This window comes from Rhopalosiphum maidis, chromosome 2, assembly GCF_003676215.2.
Source record: "Rhopalosiphum maidis isolate BTI-1 chromosome 2, ASM367621v3, whole genome shotgun sequence".
NCBI classification, from domain to species: Eukaryota; Metazoa; Arthropoda; class Insecta; order Hemiptera; family Aphididae; genus Rhopalosiphum; species Rhopalosiphum maidis.
This window is the reverse complement of record NC_040878.1, coordinates 41147135-41160461: the sequence shown is the minus strand read 5'-3', so window position 1 is coordinate 41160461 and position 13327 is coordinate 41147135. Positions and strand designations below refer to the sequence as shown.

General features: G+C 25.7%; 1 protein-coding gene across 1 annotated transcript in view; it reads left to right on the top strand.

Annotated features, from left to right (window-relative positions):
* The window catches only part of LOC113552782 (receptor-type tyrosine-protein phosphatase N2), a 38317-nt gene that overhangs the window by 16136 nt on the left and 8854 nt on the right, over window positions 1-13327 (top strand). The window contains 2 exon segments of the mRNA XM_026955707.1: window positions 1436-1544; window positions 2748-2777. Of these exon segments, the coding sequence (XP_026811508.1) occupies window positions 1469-1544; window positions 2748-2777 (106 nt within the window). The 5' untranslated portion in view covers window positions 1436-1468.

The window sequence follows — 13327 nt, the reverse complement described above, 5'->3', positions numbered from 1 at the left end:
TTACGTTTCAATCCTGTAAAAAAGGGGTCAATAATGTATATAATATACACACATATATATTTAATATGGTACACCTATTTCATCCTATTATTATTATATTGAATTTCGAACGACCGTAAAACTGCATTAATCGTCAGAGTCGAATTCCTTGTCATCGAGCTTCCAGTTCTATATACGCCTATATAATATATTTAGGTATTTAAAGGAAAAAAACATTACATTTACAGTTTAATAATCAAAACATATTATAAATTACATCTCTATAAAGTATTATAATAAATAATAGTATTATAGATACCCACATAAATAAATTGTAAAGTTGTCATAAAAATAATACACGAAATTTTTGATATTATTTATTATAGCGATAAATCGTTTTAAAGTTCCTACTGAAAATAAAAACTAGATACTTAACTTTTAATTTTTAAAATCGTTTATACCCAACCAATATTAGTGTTGAATATGCGTTTTATAATATAAACTATATACAAAGAGTGGCGTACAGTTGTCACGTGAGAGCACATTATACGTCCGATTTATGTACTCAGCTGGTTGATCGACTTTGTACCGTCAGCCTGCAATAATTAGCGGAATATTTGAAAATCGTTTCCACGCAGTTTGGTGCGACACGTCGCAGCGATAACGGAAGTACGCATTGTGTGTGACATATTCATTATAGTCGTCCGGTACATCAATATGACGCGTACCTATAGAAAGATGTTTAAATAAAAATGTAGTGATTGTGTGAATTTTAAATTTTCCACGTGTGTGTGTGTGTCTGTGAAACAAAAACGTATCAAATATTTTGTAGTTCTGGAATTTGAACTTTTAAAATTAAAAGTATGATGATATTGTTATACCTACATAATATAATATAGTACGTGGAAGTATTTTTTGTAATGCCAAATTTCCTGGTTTGTGGTGGGTATAAGATTTAAATTTTATTTGATTTCTAATACGCATATGGAATACTAATACTAATAACAGTTAAGCTTATATTACAATAAAAATGTATATTATATTTCGACGTAACACATGACGTTTAATAATTACGTTGAAAGTTTAAAAAAAAAAAAAGCAATTTCGGCAAACGTGCTTTATTGCCAAATACTGTTGGTAACGATTTAATTAAAAATACAAATCCTCAAGCTTAACTCGTTTACCTAACCAACTTGTTTATGATGGTACGTCACGTTGTTCAAATTTTGCAAATAAAAATATATACACACAACAACAGAGATGTATAATTTATACAGTAAAAAATTCAAATATATTTACATTATCATTGTTTCCTTTCAATGCGTTTAATAACGTAAATATAATGTACATGTATATTTCCATGTATACGTATACATTATAATATGAACAATAAATATAAAAATATCATTTTCGAATAAATTTCTTATAATATTTTATTATTTTATAATTTTTTCAGCCATATTATAGATGCTGAACAATTAAACCGATCATGATTGGCCCTTTAATAAAAGCGGCTTTCATCACCACGGTTGTGATTTGTGGCGTGCACTGTGAACGATACATAGGTAAGTAGCAATATTTAATTTCTTTTACGCATTATTATGATTATTTTTATCAAATACTTTATTTGTTTAGATTTTAAAATTTACTTAATTACTATCTAATGCCTACTCACGCTTACAAATTGCATTATTTTAATAAATAGGCAAAATATACTGAAAAAAATAGTTCTCTTATCAAAATAATGTAATATTATTTATGAATATTCAAATTAAGATGATTTATAGATATAAAACCATTAAAAAAAATCCTTTGACATTTTTACAAGACTTGTTGCGTGTGCTAAAATGATTTTAAGTAAAATAGTTATTTCCACTTTATTAATAAATAATAACAATAATATGAATTAATAGTTACTTACAATTTCAATTTAACGTGTTTAATTGTGTTATTTATTTTGTAAACTGTTGGTTAATGGGTCGATTTATTTATCAGAACTAAAATTATATTGTATTCGTTTTGCTATTAAATGTGAAACGTAACAATTACTACCGAATGCAATTTTTATATGCATAAAAGTTATTTTAAAATTGTATTACATTTATTCGTACAACTAAAATCATAATAAGCATAGATATTCATATTTTATCTTATATAGTATACAGTTACCTAGGTACGTTTAAAGTGTATAATGTATATGCACATCGATATTAAATATTTGATAGGTTAGGGAACTTTATATTTTTTAATAAATAGATTTTTACCATACCAAATTGATAATAAAATAAATTAGATCAAAAATCATTGAAAACGATATTACACATTGACTAATATTTTTAATTATTACAAATAATAATAACTCACCATAGTAGAAACCACAAATATTATTTATATAATTCATGATTTAATTGATCCTCATTTTTATACTTAGACGTGTAATATTATTCGGATAAATAAATTCATAAATGTACAATTAATAATAATATTACGCATAAATAATTACAATTTTCAATATAATGTTCGTATAGGCATTAACATAAATTTATTTTTATTTTCAAAAACATTTTATAATATTATGCATACATTTTTGCGTATAGGTGCTCGTAATAAATCTATGAAAGGAAAGATTAAACATAATAAATTATTTTCATCCTGGCAGGTTCTATATATATATATATATATATTATATTGTTTCATGATTTCCTTTTTTATTGTAATTATTGTGATTTTTCATTTACTTTTAATGCAACCGTAAAACTGACAATTAGGACGGACGTTGGAATGGAAGAAGAGAACAGGTAAATTTATTTAACGAATTCGGGGTAAAATGTATTTTAAAATTATGATAACAATAGTAATAGACTCCCAACAGTTTATAGAAGAAAATGACTTAAAGCATGTTAAACATTTTTAAATTTAATTTATCTGCAATATTATTGGCATGATTGTGACAATTGATATAATGTACTTATTATCAACAATTTAGCATTTAATAAAAATATAATATCTATTAACTACATTATATAACTAATATATTAGTTTACATTTATTCTTCATGATTCATAAGATTATTTAATTATGAATTTACTTACTGATCGTTTTAATTTTCGAATTAATTAGTAATATAATATAGAAATTATATTTTAATAACTAAATACAATTCTAAATTAAAATGAAATAGTTATAATAAGTTTAAATTTATTGTTTGAACGACTTAAATATATTTAATCTTTAAAATGTATAGACTTTGGATTAGACAAGAGTAAAAAAATTTGATTTATTATCTATATTATTAGTTAAAACGGTAAATACGAGTACCTAATCACTTTAAGAACCTGTATATAAATTATCAAATAAATGGCAAATTTTTACACCTTAGAAATAAATATGTTGCATCAAATTAGTAAACTTAATGATGTGTAAGTACTTTTATTCTTATGCATAATAAAGAATAATATATATTAGTAAACTTATTACTTACTATAATTGTTATTTACCTACTTTTTGTTAGTTTTAAGTCTTAACTATAAATAGTAAACCAAAATTAAGTTTACAAAATCTAATTAGTATTTGACTGTTAAGTGTAAATTAACCACTAAAATTAAGAGGATATACCTATTATAAATTTAAATTTTTGAAATTTATATTATTCCAAAAACATGCAGAAACAAATAAAAATATATGAATAATATTTTTATGAGTGATACACTACTTTAAATTTATAGTTAGGTTATTCGTTTTACTGTAAGTTAGTACTAGTTCAAGACCTTAAATTAAAAGTACTTTAAATAATTGAGTATCTATAATGTCATTAGGGTTTGTAAACTGGAACCATTAAAATAATAATATTTCAACTAATGCCCATCTGGTCAAAGTTATTTGATTAATATTTAATTGTTAATGCTATATAATATGAATCCGTTTAATACGTGGCTATATCAATAGGTAAAATACATGACTATTATCAATATTATCTATGTAATATAATAATAATCTGCACTATAACAGTAACACTATAAATAAAACTGTAACATTAGGTACAGAACACAAATTAAATATCCGAAAAAAAAAAAATCAAACCAAACGAGTATATAATAAATATTTTTACTTTGAAGTGCGTATTATATTTTAACAGTAAGTGAGCGTTATTTGATTTGATATATTTTTTGTTATTTTAAACAAATAATGTTCTCATTGTTGCCATTACTTGGTTTTTGTGGAGTTGTGAAAATACAATTACTTTGGAAATTTTGTCAGGTATACGCAGTTACGAATTGTTTACAAAGGAAGCAAAAGGTACTATGTGGCCTAAATAATAACAACAATATTTAATTATGTGCTACCGAACGGATGAAAGGTGCTGTAATATTGTATAATGTATAGATACTACCCACGTAGATATATTCACATATATTATATAGGTATATATTGTAATACCATAACATATTATATTATGATGTTGCGACATTTGAACGTGATAATTTCGATTATCTAAACGTGGTCTTTTGAATACATACAAAAACAAGTATATCGCTACCTCTTTAATTTTGTAAACTCCAATAGAATTTTTATTCGTTAACTTCTTAAATCCCTCGGCGAATGCTCACAAAAGTATATTATTTTTAAACTTTTAAATTTTTAATAAAAGTGACAACTGAAAATATAGTGAAATGCGTATATTTTATGATTTTAAATCGTTAATGATTAAAAAAAAAAAAAAAAATTCACCAAATTGACATGCGTCAAAATGTCAAATGCGTCTTACGTCGAAATTACTGTATCCAAATGACTTATGCTTCTATATTATACAGAATTATTCGTCAAACCTACTCACTCTCTTTTTTATTTAATATTAAATTTTTGAACACATCTACTTAATGATCATATTTTTAAACCTTGAGATTTTTTAATTATTTGAGTTTAAGGTATGTCATGTGACAATACAAACATCTGTTTTTAAAATAAGAACTACTTATTTTTACAATAATTTACTTAGTAGATGGATTTAAAAAAAAATTTAATGTATCTAATCAAAATTCGAACAAATATTTATAAAGTTACTCAATGTTATGTATTAAGGATAATAGAGAATATGCTTATATACACACAACATAAACTATATTATGTAATATTTATGAACAAAGTTAGATAAAATATATGATAGAACAGGAAGGATAGGTATTGTTTGCTTTTAATTTGATTTACAAATTGTAGTAGTTAAACACTATAGTAATATTGTCTGATAAATAATTAGGTAATAATAACATGACTAAACAAATATTAAATGTGCGTCTATTTTAATTATACTGTGTAAAACCCTACTGGACGCCTGGCTAGTACCATGGGCAATTTTACTTAGTATATAAAGTTTAACAAGTCGATGACTACTTTTGATTTACACCTACATTGTAATATTAATAATAATAATAATCTACTGTATAATTTTAAGTAAAAAAAAGTACTCGTTTGAATCTCAGAATTTTGTATCATCACGGGAAACTTCTTAAACAGCTTAAATTATGCATATAGATACATCTCAAGTATTCAAAAACATGGTCAATTGGTCAAAATAATCATGTTTGGAACAACTGTATAATTGGAGAAAAATAGGGTTGGGTATTCTTTGCGAATGAACTTGTATAAGCTATACAGGTGATTTACATAATTTTACCTGTATGGAATTCAAGTATTCTCGAATCCTCTCTACAATATCTGTATCGCGGTATTCGGTCTATGCGCGCAGAGGACATAGGTCTCATTATAATACGTTACAAGGACGAATGCACACGCAGATATATGTTGCACATAGTGTTTCTTTGAAGTTTTCCGTATCTTAATTCTTAGTATACCTATTGTAAATACACTTGTTAATATTATATTAAACTGATGGCAGCACGAGTTAAGTAGGGTCGATTTTACGGGACGGTATGAACAGAGCCAAGGCCATCATCGTTATTTCAATTAGGTACGTTTTAAGTTCGAAATTTTGTAAACAAAATTTTAATCATACACATAATTGGGTCGAGTACAAAAACTTAATCACTGCTAATATCTATTAACTTAAATAATAAAAAAAACAACTATGTTAAAAAACGTATATTTACAAAATAAATGATGTTTGGATAAGTACGCCTTTGTTAAAATAGAGACATTTTATTCTTATTTTTTTTTTAATTGATTTTTATCTTGTATGTAATAATTATATACGCAGTGGTTTGTTTTCTCTCGAGAAGTAATTGTCGAGGTTTGTAATTAGAACTTATGCACGAAGCCATATACTATCATTAGTAAATTGGACATTTGTACATCGAACTGAGAAAAATATCTAATAAATTTGATAGTACTGACTACTGATGGTAGAGTAAAGTTTTCAGAAAATCATAAAAATGACGAATTTCAGCATTATTTATCGTCATGTCACAGCAATGTTCAAACATATTCATTCAACATACGCATAATTATTTTTATTATTCAATATAAATTATATATATTATTGTAATTAAAATTGCTATCACCTTCATCCTGTACATATCATATAATTATTCGTATAGATGTAATGCATAAAATATGGTCCCATTTACGGCTATACTAGTGCAGTGACATTTTCGCGGAAATAAATTGTACGCTTTCAATCTTTTACAGTATACATACTCGTAACAGTCGCAATTTGATCGAATGGTCTTCATTTGTATCGTCGTTTGAATATATCTATGTACGTATGATATATACATGTGCAGTATGTGTGTGTGTGTGTGTGTGTGTGTGTGTGTTTTTGTATTTTATCGCGTCGTTTTCAATTTGAGGTCCTTGGTGGGAGGGTAGAAATGTGGGTGCGTGGGAATCATATTCCGGCGGTGTTTCGACCGGGTGGAGCCACGTATAGAGTTACGTAAAACCTCCCTCGATCAATATGCCGTATACCACCACCCCCTCTGTCACGCCACTGCTTGGGCAGAATCATTGCCACCCACGCTCTACCCTCATCCGAATCGGTCTCTCTGGCATTACAGCGTAGTCGTAGAGTCGGTCGAGTGCAAGAGGGTAGTTCTCCGCTCGTCCTATTTACGAAACGCGAACGTCCCAGAGCGGGTTACTGACCATCGTTTTTCGCTCCTTTCCCACAGCCATTTATGTCATAAACAAATGGGTATTTGTTATTCGTGCGAAAAAGAAATAAACTCATATAATAATACACGAACCAGCAGAAAGAAAAAAACAATTACTCGGGTACCTAAGTGCCTACTTTAGGTTTGTTTTTACGTGATCCAAAGACATTAGATAGCCTACTTTACGATTAAAATATATCTCTCCCTCTCACTCTCTCTATCTCTCTCTCATACACACACATTCTCTTCTCACTTACTCATTCATATTCTCACTCTTTTTTTATATATACATATCTATATATTAGCTTCTAACGATGCAGTTTTAGTGTTTTACAGAACCAAAATATTTATCTACACACATTTTATTATTATACAATATATACATTTTAGCTCATCTCGATTATGTATACACTTTGCAAACGATTTATTAAAACGTTCGTGTTCTATAATAGGTACCTATAACCACAATACTTGTTGGTTATGGTTTGATAAACATTTGTTTTTATTTTATGAATAGTAGAGAACTAGAGACTATTTATTATAAAATGTATCAAAATGTATTTTAAAAAATAATTCTTGTTACGCATTTAAATCTATACTTAAAAACAGTTTTTTATGTCTATTTCATATTTCCCATTAAAAACCCATTTATTTTACATTATATTTGAAAACGTGAAGGGTCTTTTCCAGCCTTATACGTCCCATTCAAAATGCTAAGACTTTTGTTGTTATAAGCAAAATGAAATCGTCTGTTAGATAAAAAAAATTCGACGGACAAAATGTATATATTTATATACAGAGAAGATGTAAATGTAAAAAAATATACTTATACTTACTAACTCTATTTATAAACAAATTGTAATTCTATTCGAGTTCATATATTTACATTGTTCCCAAGTTGTAAAATACATTTTGTCAAGATATCAATGACCCCGATTTTGGCCATTATGGTATATTATTCTCAAGAAAAATTTAAAAAATAGAATATCTATATTTTATAACTGCTATATGTCTGTGTAAGTATATCGAACTTAGTACACGTTCTTATATTATAAAATAATTATTATAATTATTCTATACAATGTACAATGTACGTTATGCGCGTCGTTATAGAACGTACGTTTTATTGTTACAGATAGTTAACTTAACAGATTTAGATTAAAATAAAAAGTGCTTTTCTAAATAATACATAATATAATACATTAATATTATATATTATATTAACTTCATTGTATTATATTATGCCTCACTGACACCGTTCATTGTAAGTCTTATCCGAGTAGAATATCATCGAAAAAAGATACCTCTATATAATAAGTTTAATAATAGCATTTCACTCGCAAAACGTGTTTTTTTTTTTAAAGTCCATCACTTTTTGCTATCGCTCGTACACCGTGAAAACAGCGTCATCATTGCCCCATGCACGTATAGCGTATTTCTTTCGACGTATTTTCTTTTTTTCTGTACACTGAAACGCATTCAGCAGGTAATACCTGATGAAATCCTAACTTGTTTCTCTTCACTGCAGTAATCGAGTATAGAGTTTTTTTTCTTTACATTTTGCCCAGTAAACAAATAGACTAGAAAAATACTTGTAAAGCAATTAGTATTTGATTTTAACACGAATTGTATAATCTAATAAAATATTAAAAATATACTTAACAATAAACAAACATAATCTATTAATACAGTCCATAAAGGTGTAATCACTAACCATAAAACAGAAATAACTAATAAATTATAAGAATTAACATTTATTTTTTAATATATAAATGGATAATTAATAATAATGAAAATAATTAAATTAAAAAAAAAACGAATTGATTAAAATAAAAGTTATTACATATACTTAGTCGTTTTTCGAAATATCGTAGTAGTTTTTCTCTATAAATTATAATTATATGGATATTATTATTGTCTAAACTAGTATATTACATTTTAAGTTATATATTATATAATTAAAGACATAAGGTCATTTTTAAGTTTTATACACATTATTTAGCGTTCAATAAATTGTATTTATATATTTTTAATCCAACTACTTACATTTTACCAGTAAAAGTTATTTCTTTATTTAGAGTTACCTTGAATTGTATTCAACTTTTATAGAAATATCTACTAATTCCTCATAAACTTTAACTTAATACGTATTTAGTTATATTATATCGTACTTAATATTTTATATTTTAATAAACCATAGTTAGTAACCTAACTAATAATAAAATCAAAAAATATACCATTTTTTAGAAAAACGTGTTATTGATTAGTGGTTTTTTTTCTAAATTTATCGATACGGATAATCTAAAAAAAAAATAATATAAAATATGTAAATATTATTATATAATAATAAAATTTCATTTAAAATTAAACGAATCGCGTCTATAAATAGTTCGTTAACTAGTTATTATTCTAAACATTTGAATAAATTACTATGCGCATATCAAACGTGATTTTCTGTATAAAATAAGTGGTCCGGAATAACAATAGCTACGGATAATATATTCCTTTATAAATTATTTTTCATCACTTTTATTTTGTTTTACAATTCATTATTTGAACTTTTTGAATACAAATTATATTTTTTAAAAACAGTACGGTTCAGTTATTTTAACTTGAAAAAAATTACAATAAGATAAAATAATTCGGGTGACAATTATAAATACGTTCACACTCAACAAAACAATAGCTTTACACTGGTACAAATAAGTTTATATGTATATTCCATGCACCAAGTATAATAAATATAATAGTGTAGTACATAGGTACTGTACAAATTGTATGAGCAGTGTTTTCAGCAATAATTGAAGAATGAATTAAATTATTAGCCTTTTAGATATTGTATGAATTGAAATTTAACTTAAAATCCATTTCCTCGTTCACAAACTTCAAACGTGTTACAGGTTTCTTATTTATACCAAGTGCTTTAATTTTCCAACCACACACACCCGTACGCGTATTACGGCACAATGAATTATTAATTATTAATGTTCACAAATCCACTCGAATTATATAGATACATGGTTATAGAAATATGTATAGCTGTACACTATATTATATATATATATTTTGCTTTGTGATACCTATCCTGTATTCAACGTTGATATCTGTTCGTGTTCATTTTCGTTCTTTGTCTCCGTAATTGATAATGCATTGTTTAATTAAACTATGGTATATTCTACATTATTGCGTTATTACTATATTAATTAATGATATTGTTATTCAAGTTGTTAAATCCTTTCGCTTTTTTTTTCACTAATGTATTTCTCTCCGGACATTATTGGTCAGTCATTAAAATTTACACGATCCTTTCTATAAACTATTGCACAATTTATATTCTATAACCAATTTTTTTTTTATAAACAATATGATATTTAATTGTATGCGTTTAATGCCCAGCGCCAAGTATTAAAAAATGAGACTTTACCTAACCTAAGTATAATTTTTTAACATTTTTATATAATTTGTATTGCAAATCATTTATCCAACGCTTTATAGTATAACTACTATACAGAACCGTTTTGACTACTGTATATTCATAATTATATTTGTTCACCTAAATTATTCTGGTATTCATGTATACAACAATATAAACCACATTTTTACAATAAATAACATACTTTAAAAGTTTCAGAATGATTAGGAATTTCGCTAAAAATCTTTTTCATGTGGTCCTATGTAAAAATCTTGACCATGATCATTTATCTTCTTTATCTATTAAATCTATGAATCATCGGTAACAAAAAACATCAATTTTTCCGATAAATAAGAGAGCATAAAAAGAATACGAGAAAGAAAGCGAGTGTATGTATGTGTGTGTGTGTGTGTAAGTGTATATGTGTACATTTCATTGACGTGCGAATTGGACAATAAAAATAATAATTTGTATGAAAGTTTTGACCTTATGGATTATACAATAATAGTTTGGCCTTGTTAAAAATCAATAAAAATTTTCTTTATATAATATTAATATTCATCAAATAATTTCACTATTATTTTCATAGTTCTTTGTTTAATATTATATCTTTTTCGTATTCATGGATATATATATATATATATATATTTATTTACCAGAGTAATTAATCATCTGCTTAATACAGAAGTTTGTACATGAAACAAAATATATTTTTATTTGAACAATGCCGACAGCAAAGTGCAAATGATAATATGAGTAGAATTTGTAGAAAATACAAAGATGTTTTGTTTTACTTTTGTAATGGCCTTGGTTGGTAAAGATTTTCAAATGAAAAAGTACTTTTTGTAAAGCTCAACTATAAATTATTACTGTATAATGGCAAAATTATATCAGATTACGTTCGTTATAAGTGATATATAATTGTCATTAAACTTTAACGGGATCACGAAACTCTAGACCTAGAATAACGGAGGAGAATAATTTATTTTTCAATATTATGCTATACTTTTAGTTTTATCTTAAAAATTGGTACATGTATAAATAAATGTCAGCCATTAAACTTTAATATATTATATTGATTTTCAAACAACATCAGTCACGTTGATCATAACATTATATTAGTATATATATAGATAATAAAATTGAAAAGTTATGGTTATTATTAGTTCTCACCGCCGTGGTTCTCCTCTTTTCTATCAATTCTTTCACAAATAGTTAAGTATAATTATTCAACATTTCTGCTCTGAATTAATACATGTCTCAACAGGCATTCCTATACTATTTATAAAATTCATACATTATAATATATCTTCAGATTGATATCACAATAAAATACAGATCCTTCAGAATCTTTAAATATTTTAAACCATGATGTAATCTTTGAGTTTTATCAAAATTAAAAACATATTTTGAATAAATTCGTTATTAAAACACAATGGTAACCACTTCTATACAAAATTGCAAAAAAATCTTTGTTTAATGTTTTTATTCAAACTTTTAAGTATTAAAATATAGATTGTCAACTATTAAAAGAAAAACTTAATTTAGAAATTAACATTATATAAATACACATGATAATATTTAAAAAAAAAACCTTTAATACCTATACGAGTTAAGCAAATACTAATCATTCCTTATTATAACTATTTAAATAGTGTGGATTATGTGGATTCATTATTCTTTAAGATATATATGTTTTTTTTTTTTGTAATACAATGGTTATTAAATCTATCAGTAGGCTGTTGTAATAATATGTTGATATTATTATTTAATATTCTTTTAACTCAGTGGCTTCGTGTTTATGTTTTTTCTTAATTTTCTTAATAACTAAAATATTAAACTGTTAGTTTTGTCGTTCGTACACATCGTACATGAAACATGCATCGTTTAGGTAAATAATAATAATATAATGTATAAATTAAATTTATTTTAGTTAAAAAAATGTATTTCAGTATAATATAAACTGTCTATTCATAGATACTATAATTTTATATTGCCAGGTACTTAACTGATTCATAAATTATGTATTTTATATAATGGTGTACCTTTGTTATACAATACACTAGTATAGGTACTTCGTGTGTTGCAGACTTGGCTAACATTCTAAACTTGAAATATTTATTATTTTTAGAAAATTGTTTCCAATGTTTAATGCTGTATTAGAAATTTTATTCTGATTACTTTTATAATCTTAAATTAATTTTTTATGCAGTTAATCATAAATTACAAAAATTATATAAATGCAATACATATATGTATTTTAATAGTTTTAACAGGATAGTCATGTCAAGTAGGTATGGTAGATAAAATTAAAAGTTCAAACGATAATAATTTTGTGATTTTTTTTTATTTTCGGTTGTGTATTTTATAAGTACAAATTACAGGGTGCGACGTAATGGACTTCCATGTTTCAAATATCCATTGATGCGTAATAAAAGCGATTAGATTAGAACAGTTTATTTTGTCAGGTTGAGTATCTAATTATTAAGGTTTTCAGACGTCAAAATGCCGTGGTCCGGTGAACAATGTGGTTTTGTTATCGAGATATTTTTCAAAAATGCTGTGTGACTGCAACACGACTTTTAATTAGAAATAATTTAAGGATAACGGGATCTAAACTACATAAATACAGTTGAACGTCCCAATTTCACGATAAAAGGTTGAAATCTACGCCGCAACCTATAATACACACGGATTACAGAATACCTACCTATAACAGAAAATAATAAAAGTTAAACTAGTACATTAGTAGTTAATACACATTGAAAATAAATAAAAACTTTAAAATACCTGTCTAGTGTCTATTTATTGCGTAGTATGTAATAACATA